A 19,395-nucleotide genomic window follows, 5' to 3' on the forward strand; every position below is an offset into this window, starting at 1 on the left:
TGATTGAGGGATAAATACTGGCTAGGACACCGGGGATAACTCCCCTGCTCTTCTTCAAAATAGTGCCTTTTACGTTCACCTGAGGGAGCAGACAGGGCCTCGGTTTAACATCTCATCCAAAGGACGGCACCTCCGACAGTGCAGCACTCCCTCAGCATTGCACTAGAGTGTCAGACTAGATTCATGTGCCCAAGTTCCTGGAATGGGACTTGAACACACAACCTTCTGACTCAGAGGTGAGGGTGTGACTCACTGAGCCACAGCTGTAATGAAAGATGGAAGCTTATAATTTCCTTTGGCATTTTAATGGATATATTAACCCATGAAATAGATTAACGCTTCACTTAAAATAAAGGACCGAGATTTTATACATAGTTGTACAGTAATAGCCCAGAGAGCAAGACTATAATGTTTGCCTATGGAACGACAGTGATTGTACGTCAAAAAGTAATGCGATGATTTTGAAGCACTTTGGGTCATTCTGAGGATGTGACAAGGCACTGAGTAAATTCAAATTATTTTTCTTAAATCTTTTTTATTTTAAATTCTGGCAGCTACTGGTCACTCAGGCAGTTAGAACAGTGTAGCCCCCAGTCTCTGACCCCAGCTCCCTGTGAGTGCCACCACCCCTCTCTGCTGAGTGCACACAATCACGGAATCACCCCTTATAGGACAACTTACAAAATGTCACAACAACATAATTAAATATGTAACTGCAGGTAAAACGTTAATAGTTCCCTCTTCCACCATAGGTGGGACTTCAGTTATGTAGAGAGCCGAGAGAATCTGGGATTGTTCCCTTTAGAGCAGAGCTGGTTCAGGGGAGATTACATAGAGATACTCAAAATTATGAGAGCTTTTGACAGAATAAATGGGGAAAAACTGCTTCCATTGGTAGGTGTGACGGTAACCAGAGGACACAGATTTAAGAAAAGTGGCAAAAGTCAGAATCAGATTTTTGCTAGGGGTATTTAGAGGTGACAGAACAATGGCGGGTAAATAGAGTTAAAATACAGATCAGCCATGATCTAATTGCATGGCAGAACAGGCTCGAGGGGCTGATTGGCTTACTCCTGTTCCTACGTTCTCCCACCAGGAACCTACATTGAAACTTTGTCGGGATCAATCTGCTTTATTTTAATGACGTCACCTTCTTTCCTTCTGAAGGCAGAGACTCATGCTTGACTTGGCATTACAGGCCTTCCTGTAGTTCATCCATGAAGTTGTTCGTTAGCCAGAAGGCTGTTCGAGCACGGGAATGCAATCCTGTCATCGCCCGGTCTCCACATTCGTGTAGATTGCAGTAGGGGGAGCAGGCTCGAGGGGCCGAATGGCCTTCACCTGCTCCCGTGTTCCAGCGGGGTAGATGAGGAGAATTAGTTTTACGCAGGGAGTTGTTGTGATCTGGAACGCGCTGCCTGAAAGGGTGGTGGAAGCAGATCTAACAGTAACTTTCGAGAGGGAATTGGAAACATATTTGAAAGGGGAAAATTTTCAGGGCTATGGGGAAAGAGAAGGGGAGTGGGACTAATTGATCGCTCTTTCAAAGACCCAGCACAGGCACGGTGGGTCAAATGGCCTCCTTCTGTGCTGTAAGATTTTATGATATTACGTGCTGTTGTCATGATGGAACTTGATATTCAGTAACCCCCTCTCTTTCTCCTCTATCCTCCCATTCTTCAACCTGTTTGGGTTAATTCATGTTTTGTTGGTATTTCCGTGTAACATCCTGCTATCTGAGTGATTTTCTTTCCCCCTGCCCAATGAGGATGAAGAATGTCTGCGACCTGGAGAGGCCACGGATCGATCTTTTCTGGACCGGCTGGAGGAGAAGGTGGGAGCCCACGCTCACTTCCTAACGTGAGTTCCTGAGGTGCTGTGTAAGACCACAGCTCGAGACCACCCTAAAGACTCCAACTTTAAGATGAAAGCATTTATTTCAGATAAGAGGACCATGCTCAATAACTGGGAAATGAATGCTTTCTTCCCTTTGTGTATTATTGTGAAGTTTGTTCTCCGCGTGGTTTGCTGCTGGAGGATGGAACAGCGCCTTATTTTGAGGACCCCAGTGTCAAGATTGAGCGCGCCCCGACCAGGTTTCACACAATAATGTGCCTGATTCCCGCTCTCAGAAGAGCATCAGTGTTTAATTGTACACTTCCCAAACCTGCCATCCTGTACATTGCTAATTATTGCAAAACAAGGGTGGAATGTATTTGCTTCATGGGTTCTTTGCTTAAGCATTCAAAGCAACACATTACTATTAGGAACTAATTGGTTTATTATCAAAGGTTTAACAGTTCATCCACTAGCTCACAACTGACCTAGATCGTGGATGACCTAGACCCAACTGACTGGGGTTTTATTGAGTCTTGGTGGACATCACGTGACTGGCTAAGCCACTCACAATGCAACAGCTCTACAAACCTGTGAGCATGCTCACAGGGGCATGCATTACAGAGTTGCGGACTGGCGCTGTGCACCCAAGCAACCCAAACTCTTCACGTTACAGCCAGCAGACGCAGGTGATGTTCATCTCATCAGAACAAGCTGGGTTTATAGAAACATAGAAAATAGGTGCAGGCGTAGGCCATTCGGCCCTTTGAGCCTGCACCAACATTCAATATGATCATGGCTGATCATGCAACATCAGTACCCCATTCCTGCTTTCTCTCCTTACCCCTTGATCCCTTGACCGAGGTCCCAAACTTGAGTTACCCAGCTTCCATTTTCTCCTGTTTTGATGCTTGCATCAAGCTTTCCCAGGTCGGCAGGATGGCAAGAGCCCGATGCAAGGTCAAGCTCTCTCTGCCCTTAGGCTCAATCTGGAAAAGGGGGCTGACCTACTTACATCAATGTGACGTTTCCACTCCCCACACCAGTCATCCCTTTAATGTCTCTGAGTGAAATTGTCAATGAAACTGAAAATGGTGAGTTTTGGAATGTGATCTTCCACTCACTAGAAACACCTAGCACTTGGACCTGCACAACCGTAGAGGAGAAAGCTTTCATTCCATCAGTCTGGTTGGATTCAAACCCTGGTCCCACAGGTAAGAGACCAGGTGCTGCACACTTCACCAACTAATGGGCCCCAAATATTGGCAATGCCTCCCCATTATTGGATGCCCAGTGTCCCTACCTTGCATTTGTATCTGAAATTGGTATTTTCTTTGTCTCTTGGCATTGTTTTCTGTAAATGCCCAAGCAGCCTTATGATTTCAATCCTATTAAAAATTTGTGATTGGGAATGGCATTTCCGCACTCCTTAGAGACAGAAATAGTTTTTATTATTTTCCAAGCAAGAATCATTCTGGTTATTTTTGAACTAATATAGAAACAGAAAATAGGAGCAGTAGTAGGCCATTCGGCCCTTTGAGCCTGCACTGCCATCCAATAAGATCATGGCTGATCCTCTATCTCAACACCATATTCCTGCTTTTTCCCCATACCCCTTGATGCCTTTTGTGTCTAAGGGTTATGGGGAACAGGCAGGAAAGTGGAGTTGAGGCTAACTCCACTTTCAGATCAGCCATGATCTTATTGAATGGCGGAGCAGGCTCGAGGGGCCAAATGGCCTACTCCAGCTCCTATTTCTTACGTACGCTTATTCTCAGTGATTTTAATGTGAAGACTATTGACTGTAAGTGATCAGTTTCCATGGTGTCAGACACGCAGGTGACCAATCAAAACATGCTACTGAACCATATGGCTCACAAAGGCCTGGGGTCAATCCCTGGTCTTTGCTGAGTTGGCTGGTCCCAGATAGGACAGAAGTAGAATAAAAAATGGACTCCGTGGCCCTCGGCCTGGAAACCTGCTTGAGTTCTGCTGCTTGTCGGTTGCCCTTTCTGGAAAGTGAAGGTGTGTGGACATCAGTCGGGTGTAGGAATGGGCTCAGTTTTGATAGGTTGTAGTCAGATAGTCTCCTCTCTGTCTGGAATTCCACATGGTTGAGGTACCAACGAGCTGTTTGTGCCTGTGGAACTGTAAGCACCTTCAGGAGAAGAGTGGAGACAATGGAGGGGACAGGTATTGAAGTAAATCCAACATTATTCTTGGGGGAGGGAGGTGAAAGAAAATGTTCAGTTCCAGCAGAGTTACTTTTAACCCTGAATGAAACTTCAGTACTCAAGGATCTAACCAAAAGAATGACTTTTAGAAGGGTTTGTAAAGCCCAGTGGAGGTTATTTTTGCTCCATTGTGCCTTACAGACACAAGCTGGCAGATCAGAAGACAAGGAAGACTATTCGTCGTGGTGACTTCAGGCTGCGACATTATGCGGGAGAAGTCACTTACAATGTTATAGGTGAGTCGGCTATGGACTGGAAGCAAGTTCACAATCGGTGGCCATTCCCAATCATCTCTAACCTTCCTTGTATGCAACGCGTGGTACCACTGATCTTTAATGAATCCGAGAAGAACTGGCAATAATGGTTGTCATTGATTTAATTACATCATTCTGAAGATGGTGAGTGTTGTTGAAAGCTCTGGATGTTCACAAGCAGCGATACTTAATAAAACGGTAACATCACCTCCCTTGGGAGCACAGATGTTGTGAAGCTTCATGATATCAGAGGAGGTTAAATAGTCTTTGGGCTGGATTTTCGGTCAGTTTCAGCCTTTGTTCGCGCCCCGGAGGGGCGATAATGGCTGTGAAAATGGCTTCCAGTGCCCCAGCGGGACATTCTGTGCCGGTTTTGCGGGGGCGCGGAGCAGTACCGCCCTGGAGCATCGAGCCGGTGTGTAACGCCTCCGGTTGCGACACCGTTTCGAAATTTGTTTCGAGCGGGACCCTATAGCGGCCCGTATTGCACCGTGGTGGGACCACCTGGGAAAGTGGGCAGTCCGAGCTGTTCCGGCGGCGGTGAGGGAAGGAATGGCGAGTGTGATTGGGGGTTTTTTTTGTTTTATTTTTGCGATTTATCTTCACGTGGAGTGAGCAAGGTATTGGGAATGTTTTTTGTGGCCTTTTTTTTTCTCCAGGGAAGCCTCCCTTTGGCAACGGATTTTCAGTTGCTCAGCCGGCCTAGCGCCCTAAGAGAGGTGTGGAACGCCCCCCCCTTAGCACTCCGCCCCACATTCAGGGTCCAGCTGATGAGTTTTGTGGCTGCAGACGCAAACCATTTCCCAGCGCAAAATTTACTGTCCCGCCGCCATTAGCGTCCGAAAAAGCCTCCAACCGAAAATCCAACCCGATATAAAATTTGTGCCTATTCATAATCTGAAAATATATGACTCTTCCTTTTCCCTTCAACTAGGGTTTCTAGATAAGAACAATGATCTCCTGTACAGGAATCTCAAAGAGGTAAGCACAGCTCAGGAAAAATATGTCCAACGGTTCCGTCCTTAAAGGACGGTGTCACTGTGCAAGAAGAGGTCATTCAAGACACAAACTCTGTGGGGCCAACTCCCAGGATACCCAGCAGTTTGATGCCAAGAGCTTTTCCCCGCCCTCTTGTGGTAATCCTCAGAATATTGATTAACAGGAGACGTCAGGAGACGTCAGCATCTGTCGAGCAGGTGGGCGTGTAGGAATGGTTAGCGGGGCAGCCCTCCAGTGGATCTGGTGATCTCACACGGCAGGGCATTGCGAAAGAGGAGAAATAAGATTAAATGTCAAATACCTCCTACTAGCAAGTGTTGCTTTACAAAAAAACATTGAGAGAAGTAAGTGAGAGACCAGCGTCCACAGCGTCCAGGGTTCAAAAGGGTAACAAGGTAAATCAGGAAATGATCATTAGTTGAGTTTGAGTTTTAAAGGCCTAAAGATTGCATAAGGAAGGACACCAGAAGAACGATAAGGGAGTCAAGGGTTATGGGGAGCGGGCAGGGAAGTAGAGTTGAGGCCAAGATCAGATCAGCCATGATCTTATTGAATGGCGGAGCAGGCTCCAGGGGCAAAATGGCCGACTCCGGCTCCAGGGGCAAAATGGCCGACTCCTGCTCCTATTTCTTATGTAACTCCATCAATGAATTGTAGAAACTCAATTTTTTAAAGTATTTTTTATCAGATTTAAAATCTTTAGACCAGACACACCATCCTTCCTCAGGGGTTGGGGTGGAGTGGGAGAGGGTGCTGGGACAGGGGTCTATGCAGACAACCTGACCCCATGCTTTGGCCTATGCAGGCAATTGACTTCCAGACCTTGGCTTATGCAACCAGTCTACTCTAAGCAGCCTCCTCCCAGGCCTCAGTCTTTACAGGCAAACTACATCTATGCCTTGACCTAGACTATCTGTTAAGAGGTGCACTGGAATGGATGGAGGGAGAGAAGACAGATGACTGTCTCTTTGAATCTCCCTCCCTCCTTATGGGAGTTTTATTTTGCTTCCACTAATAGCAGTATAATAAGTGAAAATGTGCATCCCCACTGTTCTATGTGTAGCCTATAGAATTATAGAAATTTACAGCACAGAAGGAGGCCATTTCAGCCCATCGTGTCCATGCCAGCTGACAAAAAGCTATCCAGCCTAATCCCACTTTCTAGCTCTAGGTCCGTAGCCCTGTAGGTTACAGCACTTTAAGTGCACAGCTATGCATTTTTTAAATGTAGTAGCCTCTACCACCCTTTCAGGCAGTGAGTTCCAGACCCCCACCACCCAAGAAATTTCCCCTCAAATCTCCTCTAAACCTTCTATCAATTACTTTAAATCTATGCCCCTGGTTGTTGACCCTTCTGGTAAGGGAATTAGGTCCTTCCTATCCACTCTATCTAGACTCCTCATAATTTTATACACCTCAATACGGTCTCCCCTCAGCCTCCTCTGTTGCAAAGAAAACAACCCCAGCCTATCTAATCTTTCCTCATAGCTAAAATTCTCCAGTCCAGGCAACGTCCTCGTAAATCAGAAATAAAACCAGAGAATGCTGGAAATCTCAGCGGGTCAGGCAGCATCTGTGGGGAGAGAAACGTTCCAGGTTGGTGACCCTTCGTCAGAACTGGGGAATGTTCGAAAAGTGCACATTCTAAGCACTGAAAGGGGGAGGGAAGGAAAGAATAAAGGGGAAGGTCTGTGATAGGGTGGAAGGTAGGAGAGATTACAGAGACAAAAGGGGTGATGGGCCAAATTGAAATGGTAATGGCAGAAGTTAGAAAAAGGTTCATCTGGATAGGGTGTGAATGGTGTAGTAATGACCAGAGACAAGGAGAAAATCTCTGTATCCTCTCAAGTAGACTGGGAACACAGACTAAACGGTAGCACAATTGAGGAACAGTGGAGGACTTTTAAGGAGCTCTTTCATAGTGCTCAACAAAAATATATTCCAGTGAAAAAGAAGGGCGGTAAGATAACCAAGGAAATAAGGGAGAGCATCAAATTAAAAACCAATGCGTATAAGGTGGCCAAGGTTAGTGGGAAACTAGAAGATTGGGAAAATTTTAAAAGACAGCAAAGAATGACTACGAAAGCAATAAAGAAAGGAAAGATAGATTACGAAAGTAAACTTGCGCAAAACATAAAAACAGATAGTAAAAGCTTTTACCGATATAACGGAAAAGAGTGACTAAAGTAAATGTTGGTCCCTTAGAAGATGAGAAAGAGGATTTAATAATGGGAAATGTGGAAATGGCTGAGACCTTAAACAATTATTTGGGTCTTCACAGTGGAAGACACAAAAACCATGCCAAAAATTGCTGGTCACGGGAATGTGGGAAGGGAGGACCTTGAGACAATCACTATCACTAGGGGGGTGGTGCTGGACAGGCTAATGGGACTCAAGGTCCTGATGAAATGCATCCCAGTGTATTAATAGAGATGGCGGAAGTTATAGCAGATGCATTCGTTATAGTATACCAAAATTCTTTGGACTCTGGGGAGGTACCATCGGATTGGAAAGCAGCTAATGTAACGCCTCTGTTTAAAAAAGGGGGCAGACAAAAGGCATGTAACTATAGGCCAGTTAGTTTAACATCTGTAGTGGGGAAAATGCTTGAAGCTATCATTAAGGAGGAAATAGCGGGACATCTGGATCGGAATAGTGCAATCAGCAGACACAACATGGATTCATGAAGGTGAAATCATGTTTAACTAATTTACTGGAATTCTTTGAGGATATAATGAGCATGGTGGATAGAGGTGTACCGATGGATGTGGTGTATTTAGATTTCCAAAAGGCATTCGATAAGGTGCCACACAAAAGATTACTGCAGAAGATAAAGGTATGCGGAGTCAGAGGAAATGTATTAGCATGGATAGAGAATTGGCTGGCTAACAGAAAGCAGAGAGTCGGGATAAATGGGTTCTTTTCGGGTTGGAAATCGGTGGTTAGTGGTGTGCCACAGGGATCGGTGCTGGGACCACAACTGTTTACAATATACATAGATGACCTGGAAGAGGGGACAGAGTGTAGTGTAACAAAATTTATGGATGAAACAAAGATTAGTGGGAAAGCGGGTTGTGTAGAGGACACAGAGAGGCTGCAAAGAGATTTAGATAGGTTAAGCGAATGGGCTAAGGTTTGGCAGATGGAATACAATGTCGGAAAATGTGAGGTCATCCACCTTGGGAAAAAAAAACAGTAAAAGGGAATATTATTTGAATGGGGAGAAATTACAACATGCTGCGGTGCAGAGGGACCTGGGGGTCCTTGTGCATGAATCCCAAAAAGGTAGTTTGCAGGTGCAGAAGATAATCAGGAAGGCGAATGGAATGTTGGCCTTCATTGAGAGGGATGGAGTACAAAAGCAAGGAGGTCCTGCTGCAACTGTACAGGGTATTGGTGAGGCCGCACCTGGAGTACTGCATGCAGTTTTGGTCACCTTACTTAAGGAAGGATATACTGGCTTTGGAGGGGGTACAGAGACGATTCACTAGGCTGATTCCGGAGATGAGGGGGTTACCTTATGATGATAGATTTAGTAGACTGAGTCTTTAAATCGTTGGAGTTCAGAAGGATGAAGGGTGATTTTATAGAAATATTTAAAATAATGAAAGGGATAGACAAGATCGAGGCAGAGAGGTTGTTTCCACTGGTGGGGAGACTAGAACTAGGGGGCACAGCCTCAAGATACGGGGAGACAATTTAAAACCGAGTTGAGAAGGAATTTCTTCTCCCAGAGGGTTGTGAATCTGTGGAATTCTCTGCCCAAGGAAGCAGTTGAGGCTAGCTCATTGAATGTATTCAAGTCACAGATAGATAGATTTTTAACCAATAAGGGAATTAAGGGTTATGGGGAGCGGGCGGGTAAGTGGAGCTGAGTCCATGGCCAGATCAGCCATGATCTTTTTGAATGGCGGAGCAGGTTCGAGGCGCTGGATGGCCTACTCCTGTTCCTAATTCTTATGTTCTTATTATTACCTTTCCTGTAATGTGGTGACCAGAACTGCACGCAGTACTCCAGCTGTGGCCTAACCAGTGTTTAATGCAGTTCAAGCATAACCTCCCTGCTCTTGTATTCTATGCCTCGGCATAGTATTCCATATGCCTTCTTAACCACCTTATCTACCCGGCCTGCTACCTTCAGGGATTTGTGGACCTGCACTCCAAGGTCCCTTTGTTCCTCTACACTTCTCAGTGTGCTGCCATTATGTATTCGCTTGCCTTGTTAGCCCTCCCCAAATGCAATACCACGCACTTCTCTGGATTGAATTCCATTTGCCACTATTCCGCCCACCTGACCAATTTATTGATATCTTCCTGTAATCCGTAGCTTTCCACTTCATTATAATGTAGCTCTAAAGCACAGCCACACTGCACATCCTGCCTTCCGATGTATTTTAATTCTTCACTTCAAACACAAACACCTCTCGGCTCACACATAAGGCCGACATAGTACCAAACTGTAAGTGTAGAACAGGTATCTCTCTGTCTCCCTGCAGGTGATGTGTGGCTCTACAAACCTCATCGTTAAAGAGTGTTTCAGCACATCGGAACTGGATACCAAGAAAAGACCTGAGACGGTGAGCAATCGATTTGCTGTGGCTCAGTCTGTTTAAACCACGAGTGGCTGTAAATACGTTCCTGTGTTTAGACCTCGCTCAGGCCCGCTCACCAATGGTTCGTTAATAATTGATTCCTAGACATTCTGTTTCTGACCAATTTTCTCTCGCTCCTCTCCCGAAGCTGTTGCGTCAGCGGGCACCTTGGTTATGAGGCCACTCTTCATGTGAGAGCCAAGCCAGTAAATGTCGGTGTGTGAGGGGTGGGCGAATGTGTATCGCAGCTAATCAACATTCACACAGAATAAGTTTCCAGCAGGGCTCACTGATAGTGATCAGAATGAATAAAGAAAGACTTGCATTTATATAGCGCCTTTAATAACCATAAGGCATTCCAAATGTGCTTTACAGCCAATGAAGGACTTTTTGAAGTGTAATCACTGTTGTAATGTAAGAAACATGGCAGGCAATTTGCGCACAGCAAGCTCCCACAAACAGCAAAGTGATAATGACCAGTTGAGGGATAAATATTGGCCAGGACAGCAGATAGAACTGCCCTGCTCTTTTTTGAATAGTGCCGTGGGATATTTTACATTCACTTGAGAGGGCAGACAAACAGGGCCTCGGTTTAATGTCTCATCCCTCAGCACTGCACTGTGAGCAACAGCTTAGATTACATGCTCAGTTTCTGGAGCGAGGTTTGAACTTACAACCTTCTGACTCAGAGGCAAGAGTGCTACCCACTGAGCCACAGAATCCTGGCTGCATATCCCCCTCTCACCCAGGAGCCCCAGGGTAATTGTTGTGCCTCCATAGCCACCCAGGCTGTGCTCAGTTAACTCAGGCCTTCTGGTCTGAGTGGCTCACTTATATTCTGCTTCAATTGACCCATGCAGGGCGTAATTTTGAATTCTTTCAAAATAATGCAGACCTATTGCCAACAGTGAGCTTGACTGAAATTGATATTGGGATTAAAGACTGCCATGGCTTGTTGCAACACAGTTACATAGTTACATGACCCATGTCAGCCAAGGCTCAGTGGGGAGCACTCTTACCTCTGAGTCTGAAAGTTGTGGGTTCAAGTTTCACTCCAGAGACTTGAGCACAAAATCTAGGCTGACACTCCAGTGCAGTGCTGAGGGAGCTCTGCACTGTCGGAGGTGCCGTCCTTTGGATGAGACGTTAAACCGAGGCCCTGACTGCGCTTTCAGGTGGGAGTAAAAGGTCCCATGGCAATATTTTCAGTTCAGTTCTGAGTCCAGTTCGTTGGATACATTCAAAAGGGAGTTAGATGTGGCCCTTACGGCTAAAGGGATCAGGGGATATGGAGAGAAGGCAGGAGTGGGGTACTGAGGTGCATGATCAGCCATGATCATATTGAATGGTGGTGCAGGCTCGAAGGGCCGAATGGCCTGCTCCTGCACCTATTTCCTATATTTCCATGTTTTGAAGAAGAGCAGGGGAGTTATCCCCCATGTCCTGGCCAATATTTATCCTTTGAGCAACAACACTAAAAAAAACGGATTATCTGGTCATTATCACATTGCTGTTTGTGGGAGCTTGCTGTGCGCAAATTGGCTGCCGCGTTTCCTACATTACAACAGTGACTACACTCCAAAAGTACTTTATTGGCTGTAAAGCGCTTTGGGACATCCCGAGGTCTTGAAAGACGCTATATAAATGCAGGTCTTTCTTTCTTTCTTTGAGATAATATCCACCATTTAAATTCTAGCAAGAACTACAGAGGGCTTTAATCAAAAATAATAATTGGAAACAATTTACTTCTGTACAAGTTATTGCAAACTACGTGCGCTCAAAAGCCTCGGGCTCTGCTCTGCTGCTCATTCCCACAATTGTTTCTCCTGGAATAGGTAGCGACACAGTTCAAGTACAGCTTGATGGGTCTGATTGACATCCTGATGTCAAAAGAGCCTTCGTATGTCAGGTGTATCAAACCAAATGACGCCAAGCAGCCAGGTAAGCCTCAGACCTCGGACCAAGATGCTGAATAGTGTCGAGTGTTGAAGCAAGACTGTGCTGTACCTGACTGGGGAATGCTTGATGCTGCCTTGGGGTGCCTAAAATGCACAAGCGTTCCATTTCCCCAGTGTTAATATCCCTCGTAGGGAAATCTAGAACTAGGGGGCACAGTTTCAGAATAAGGGGGTCGCCCATTTAAAATGGAAATGAGGAGGAATTTCTTCTAGAGGGGCATAAATCTTTGGACTTCTCTATCCCAGAGAGCTGTGGAGGCTGGGTCATCGAATATATTTAACGTGAGATAAGAGAGATTTTTGAGCGATAAGGGAATAAAGGGTTATGGGGAGCGGGCAGGGAAGTGGAGTTGAGGCCAAGATCAGATCGGCCATGATCTTATTGAATGGCGGAGCAGGCTCAAGGGGCCAAATGGCCTACTCCTGCTCCTATTTCTTATGTTCTTATGTTCACCTTCATCAGCACGTGACATGCAGGAGATTTTAATAACAAGATACAGAGATAATACTGAATCGCTAAACCCACCCATACTTCAATTTATAAAGGATTGAATTTATTTTGTAAGTACTTTCGGACCAATTGAATTTATTCTTCTGCTCACACTTCCCACCCCCCCACCTCTCTCGCTCTCTCCCTGTGCAGGCAGGTTTGACGACGCGCTAGTCAGACATCAGGTGAAGTACTTGGGGCTGATGGAACACCTGCGTGTGAGACGAGCAGGTTTTGCATACCGCAGAAAGTTTGATGCGTTCTTAAAGAGGTAACGGACTAAGCCAAATGGACGCGGTTGTTGAACTTGGCCCCTTTAAGGACTAAGGAAGCTCTTTCTTCAGATGGCAGGTCACTTGAATGGAACAGAGGCGGACATGTTTTACCTCCGACATTCTCTCCTCCCACTGTGAGGGGCACTAGCGCTTGCTGGGTTTTGGTTCCATGATGGGCAGCCACCCTCCCATAGTTCACCCAATTGGCTGCTCTTCCTCTGCGAGCCCAAACGGTGGCTGTCGGTGGGATGTCCAACCTTTGAGGGGGTCGCCACCTGATCGTGTCCTCGCTCAGTGTCCGCACACAAGGGGCTGGATTTTTGTTTAGTTGCCGAGAGGCGGTAATGGCGGCGGGAAGCATTTCCGGGCGGGCCGCCAGTTTCCAGCGCCCCGCTGGAATATTCAGTGCCGGGTTTGCCGGGGCGCTGAGCAGTGCCGCCGGGGAGAGGCGAGCCGGTGTGCAACGCCCCCTGATTGTAACACCGGCTCAAAATTTGAAACTCGCCCGATCCATAGCGCCCCGCTGCGCCCCCTAGTGGGACCGCCTGGGAAAGCGGGTGGTCCGAGCTGTACCGGTCGCAGTGAGGGAAGGAATGTCGACCTCAGGTAAATGTGATTGTTTCTTCTTTTTTTATCTTTGCGATTCATGTGGGTGTGGTGTCTGTAACGTATTGGGAATGTTTTTGGTGATTTTTTTTTTCACGGAAGCCTCTCTCAGGGCGCTCCGAGGACGGCCGCTTACCTCGGGAGTTTCAGTTGCTCAGCCGGCCTTGTGCCCTAAAAGAGGTGTGGAACGCCTCCCTTAGCGCTCCGCTCCACACTCAGGACCCGGCTGGTGAATTTTCCGGCTGGAGACGCAAACCATTTCCCGGCGGAAAATTTACCGCCCCGCCCGGGTTAACGCCGCAACAGAGGGGCGACTGAATTTACAGCCTGTCACAGCTGGAGTGTGAACCCTTGCTAATTCCACCAACCCCACCCCCCGCCTCTTTATTTAACCCAGAGGCACTGAGGCCAGAACTAGTAGCTCAATTGCCACCCTGCCTGAAATAAGATGACTCTGATTGGCCCAATACTGGATCCTTGGTGGGGCTGACCCAGCCACGCACTGCTCGATAACCACAGGCATCAGCAAAACTACCCCAAGAAGTATCTTGCTCAAGGGCCGCTCTCTGGAATGGTCCAAGACCCACAGATGAATGGGATATGGGTCTCCACAGGATTGGCTCCTGATTTTAATCATGTCACATGCGGGCACTTGCTCGATACTTAGCCATAGTGGGAAATATAGGGCCGTTATTTCCTTTACAGCTACGGGTCCTATAGTTCTAACAGGGCCCTTTCTCTTCCTCAATGGAGGTAGTCCCACATCCTAATAGTATTCTCCTGGCTTTTTCTCGCTGAAGAATCGGGAAGGGAGATTAAATAGTGCTGAATGCCACATCTGGCCACATCCCACAGCTGGGTAGACCATTAACCCATATCCGTAGGCACATGGAGCAGAACTTCTGTTGAGGACACCAGGTGAAGGAAAAGTGGGAAGCGAGTGACTCATGGGCACCAATGTGGTAAATTACCCTGTCAGGATAGCATCAGATAGGGATACGTTCACTGATAATTCCTCATTCTTTCCCTGATGGTTCAAATTTATAATCAGACCTGCCAATGCTGAGGAGGAGGAGGGTGAATGCAAACAGAGACATGGAATAATTCTGGACACCTGTCCTTAACATACTGTACAGATTATGAAGAGTTACACATTCCCACTTCAGTGTCCTTTTCCTGCAGGTACAAGTTATTGTGTCCCGAGACTTGGCCCAACTGGCAGGGACCTGCTTCAGAAGGGGTTGAAAGATTGGTGACGTACATTGGCTACAAACAAGAGGAATACAAAATGGGAAGGTGCGTAAAGAATCCATGTGTAAAATGTCACCGTACAATGGTAACATCAAAATCAAATCATCCTTTCTTTGTGCACTAAGGGAATTTTTTGGACACAAAAGGGAATCCGGGGAGATCGGGTGGGAAAGTGGAGTTGAGGTCAAAGATCAGCCATTGTCTTACTGAATGGCGGAGCAGGCTTGAGGGGCCAAATGGCCTACTCCTGCTCCTATTTCTTATGTTCTTAAAATTATTGTAAAGTCCTTCTCTGAATGTGCATTGGAATTACAAGAGTAAACTTTCCTCCATACCACCTGATCTTTGGGCAGTACTGGGGCAGACGATGATGGACAATGAGATTGGGAGCCCTCTCACCCATCTTACCAACCATCTGATTTGTCTGTGTCATTTCTGTGGGACACCGGATACAGATGGATATAGTTAGACTCGACTGTTCCAGTGCTCTCCTGGCCGGCCTCCCATTTTCCACCCTTAAGCTGACCCAAAGCTCTGCTGCCCGTATCCTAACTCACACCAAGTCTCGCTAACCCATCACTCCAATGGGCGCTGACCTACATTGACTCCTGTGCCTTGGCGTTGGAAGTTCTCGTCTGAAGCAGGCGGTAGCTCCATTACCCTGTTCAAAAGGACACAGAAGGCCTCGGCTCCATTCTGTGGTCGACAGGCCAATACCCCAGCTCAGGAGACCTGGGCCTCAGAGTGGACCTATCGGGCAGGAGGGCATTTACAAGGGAAGTGAGAATCGCTAACTTGATAGAAACATAGAAACATAGAAAATAGGTGCAGAAGTAGGCCATTCGGCCTTTTGAGCCTGCACCGCCATTCAATGAGTTCATGGCTGAACATGCAACTTCAGTACCCCATTCCTGCTTTCTCGCCATACCCCTTGATCCCCCTAGTAGTAAGGACTACATCTAACTCCTTTTTGAATATATTTAGTGAATTGGCCTCAACAACTTTCTGTGGTAGAGAATTCCACAGGTTCACCACTCTCTGGGTGAAGAAGTTTCTCCTCATCTCGGTCCTAAATGGCTTATCCCTTATCCTTAGACTGTGACCCCTGGTTCTGGACTTCCCCAACATCGAGAACATTCTTCCTGCATCTAACCTGTCTAAACCCATCAGAATTTTAAACGTTTCTATGAGATCCCCTCTCATTCTTCTGAACTCCAGTGAATACAAGCCCAGTTGATCCAGTCTTTCTTGATATGTCAGTCCCGCCATCCCGGGAATCAGTCTGGTGAACCTTCGCTGCACTCCCTCAATAGCAAGAACGTCCTTCCTCAAGTTAGGAGACCAAAACTGAACACAATTGATCTAAAGGTTAATGTAAAAGTAGCTGCTCTCAGCTGTTCCTCTGTCACACACGGAAACCACCATCAAGAGTTCCCAAGCAAAGCTGCTGAGAAATATCTGATAAATATCTCACCTTGAAGCCACCTCAACCCAAATACCTCCTCCCAAGGACGTTGGCCATTTGTTGATCATTGAACAATTGACAAGTGGGTTTGAGTATTTCTCAGGCAGGCAGGCCTCAGGAGCTCCTCGTGAGCAACAGGATGAGCATCACAAGTCACAGGCCAGGAAGAAGAGCAGGATCTCAAACCTGGCACCAAGCTCAGGTCTACAGAACTGTAGTGATACCCGCCCTTCTATATGCCTCAGACATGGACTATGTACATCATCATCGGCAGTCCCTCGGAATCGAGGAGGACTTGCTTCCACTCCCAAAGTGAGTTCTCCGATACGAGAGCCACAGACCCTGTTACAGGTGGGACAGGCATTCGTCGGGGGAAGGGATCGGTGGGGCTGGTTTGCCGGGCGCTCCTTCCGCTGCCTGCGCTTGACCTCTTTATGCTCTTTGCGTTGAGACTCGAAGAGCTCAACGCCCTCCCGGATGGACTTTCTCCACCTCGGGCGGTCTGCGGCCAGGGTCTCCCAGGTGTCAGTGGTGATGTCGCACTTTACCAGGAAGGCTTTGAGGGTGTCCTTATAACATTTCCGCTGTCCTCCTTTGGCTCGTTTACCATGAACGAGCTCCACATAAAGCATTTGCTTAGGGAGTCTCGTATGTGTCACGCGAACTATGTGGCCTGCCCAGCGAAGCTGATCAAGTGTGGTCAGTGTTAAGTCCTGACTCTAATGTACTGACTTACACGAGACACATGCTGAAGTCAAGGTCACTCAGGACCTGCACCTTTCATTCCAACTCTCCAGTGCTGCATTTGCCTGAGACCTCCCTTTATATACCTCAGTGGGACAGGTATGGAGTGTCTCCTGCAAGTGCACCCCTGGTGGTAAGGTATGCTTATTGTTACAGGTCATATCCCATTACAGTCATGTATAGCATGGTAAGATACAGTTATATACAGTAATGTGAGATACATGACATCACCCTCCCCCAAGGTCTTATTGCCTTTATAGATTCAGTCTCTCAGGTGGTCTGCGCTCTCGTGTGGAGCGTCTTAGTTGTGGTTCAGTTGTTTGCCTAGGTGCCTGTTTTTCATTCGGTGTGATTGCTGGTATCTCGCCTGGGCTGTCTGTTTCATTCGGTGTGATTGCTGGTATCTCACCTGGGCTGTCTGTTGAGACTGCCCTTTCCTCAGGTTGTTCCATCTGTCTGTCCACCAGGTGTGGTGTGAGTTCCACATTGTAGTCTGCCTCTGGTTCTTCAGTGTTATCAGTGAATCTACTTTTTATTTGGTCTACATCCTCCGTCAGGTTTGGCCATTGTCCATTTGTACAACCAGTAGCCTGTTTCCCTCTTTGTCTGTTACTGTCCTTACAAGCCATTTGGGACTCCAGCCATAGTTTAGTACAAACACTTTGTCCCCTATCTCATTCCACCTCCCCCTCAAATTTCGGTCATGGTACTCAGTTAGCTTTTGACGCTTAGCCTCAACAATTTCATGCATGTCTGGGAGGATTAACAAGAGCCTGGTCTTTAAGGTTCGTTTCATCAATAGTTGCGCGGGGGGAACCCCAGTCAACGAATGCGGACGAGATCTGCATGCCAGCAGTAGTCGCGACAGGCGGCTCTGCAGCGTGGGACCTTGGATTCTGAGCATGCCTTGTTTAATGATCTGCACTGCTCGCTCCGCCTGGCCATTGGAGGCCGGCTTGAAAGGTGCCGTCTTAACGTGATTTATACCGTGGTCAACTATAAAATCGTGAAATTCTGCGCTGGCGAAGCACGGACCATTATCACTGACCAATATGTCAGGAATGCCGTACGTTGCAAACATGGTTCTAAGGCTCTCCACAGTGGTGGAGGTGGTGCTCGAGTTTAAAATGATGCACTCGATCCATTTTGAAAATGCATCAACGACTACGAGGAACATTTTGCCCATGAATGGGCCCGCATAGTCTACATGCACCCGCAACCACAGTTTGGTGAGCCAAGGCAAGGGGCTTAGGGGGGCCTCCCTGGGGGCATTACTGAGTTGGGTACAAATGGTACACCAACGGACGCAGAGTCTCCAAGTCCACGTCAATGCCAGGCCACCAGACATGAGATCTGGCTATGGCCTTCATAAGGACAATCCCCGGGTGCTCGCGATGGAGCTCCCGGACAAACGCCTCCCTGCCTCGTAAGGGCATAACTACTCGGCTGCCCCACATCAGGCAGTCTGCCTGTAGTGAAAGTTCATGCATGCGCCTATGGAAGGGTTTGACCTCCTCGGGGCAGGCATCGCGAGCCTCTGCCCAGTCACCGGTTAAAACGCATCTTTTAACTAGAAATAACGTGGGGTCGCTGGTCGTCCAGACTCTGATTTGGCGAGCCGTCATGGGCGAACCTGTGGATTCAAAGGCATTGATTGCCATGACCATCTCACAGTCCTGTTCTTCTGTGGTCGCCAGGGGTAGCCTGCTAAGCGCGTCGGCACAGTTGTCTGTGCTTGGTCTGTGCCTTATCGTGTAGTCGTAAGCCGCCAGCATGAGTACCCACCGCTGAATGAACGCCGAGATGTTGCCGTTGATTGCCTTGCACTCGGATAGTAGGGACGTGAGGGGCTTGTGGTCTGTTTCTATCGTGAACTTGGCCCTGAAAAGGGATTGGTGCATTTTTTTGACAACGTACACGCACGCGAGCCCCTCCTTCTCAACCATACCGTACCCGCGCTCCGCCCGCGAAAGTGACCTGGAGGCATAAGCAACGGGCTGCAATTTACCCACATCATTGATGTGCTGTAAAACGCACCCGACCCCGTACGTTGACGCATCACACGTAAGGACTAACTTTTTACCTGGGTCAAAAAAGGCTAAAACACTCTTGGAACATAGAAGTTTGTGTGCCTTATTGAAGGCGCGTTCTTGGGCGTCCCCCCAAAACCAATCACACCCCTTTCTGAGTAGCACGTGGAGAGGCTCCAGCAGCGTGCTCAAGTTCTGCATAAAGTTCCCAAAGTAATTGAGTAGCCCGAGAAAGGCGCGCAGTTCCGAGACATTCCGGGGCCTGGGTGCCAGGCGAATCACTTCGGTTTTGGATTTGGTTGGGCGGATTCCATCAGTGGCAATCCTTCTGCCCAAAAATTCAACCTCGGGCGTGAGAAACAGACACTTGGATTTCTTAACTCTTAGGTCTACCTGATCCAATCGACTTAGTACTTCCTCAAGATTGCGGAGATGAGAGTCGGTGTCCCTGCCCATGATGAGTATGTCATCTTGAAACACAACCATCCCCGGGATGGACTTGAGCAGACTTTCCATGTTGCGCTGGAATATAGCAGCTGCCGACCTGATGCCGAATGGGCATCGATTGTATACAAAAAGGCCTCGATGTGTGTTGATGGTGGTGAGTAGCTTAGACTCTTCATTCAGTTCTTGCGTCATATAGGCAGATGTGAGGTCAAGT

The 19,395-nt window shown here is 47.4% G+C and overlaps 1 protein-coding gene across 1 annotated transcript in view; it reads left to right on the top strand.

Moving 5' to 3' along the window:
- myo1ha (myosin IHa) overlaps nt 1-19,395 on the top strand; it is a 103,713-nt gene that overhangs the window by 46,477 nt on the left and 37,841 nt on the right. The window contains exons 13-19 of the mRNA XM_070886392.1: nt 1,769-1,860; nt 4,212-4,306; nt 5,259-5,305; nt 9,820-9,900; nt 11,751-11,856; nt 12,517-12,634; nt 14,427-14,540. Coding sequence (XP_070742493.1) covers nt 1,769-1,860; nt 4,212-4,306; nt 5,259-5,305; nt 9,820-9,900; nt 11,751-11,856; nt 12,517-12,634; nt 14,427-14,540 — 653 coding nt within the window. The remainder of the gene's footprint in view (nt 1-1,768; nt 1,861-4,211; nt 4,307-5,258; nt 5,306-9,819; nt 9,901-11,750; nt 11,857-12,516; nt 12,635-14,426; nt 14,541-19,395) is intronic.

Source organism: Pristiophorus japonicus, chromosome 8 (assembly GCF_044704955.1).
Source record: "Pristiophorus japonicus isolate sPriJap1 chromosome 8, sPriJap1.hap1, whole genome shotgun sequence".
NCBI classification, from domain to species: domain Eukaryota; kingdom Metazoa; phylum Chordata; class Chondrichthyes; family Pristiophoridae; genus Pristiophorus; species Pristiophorus japonicus.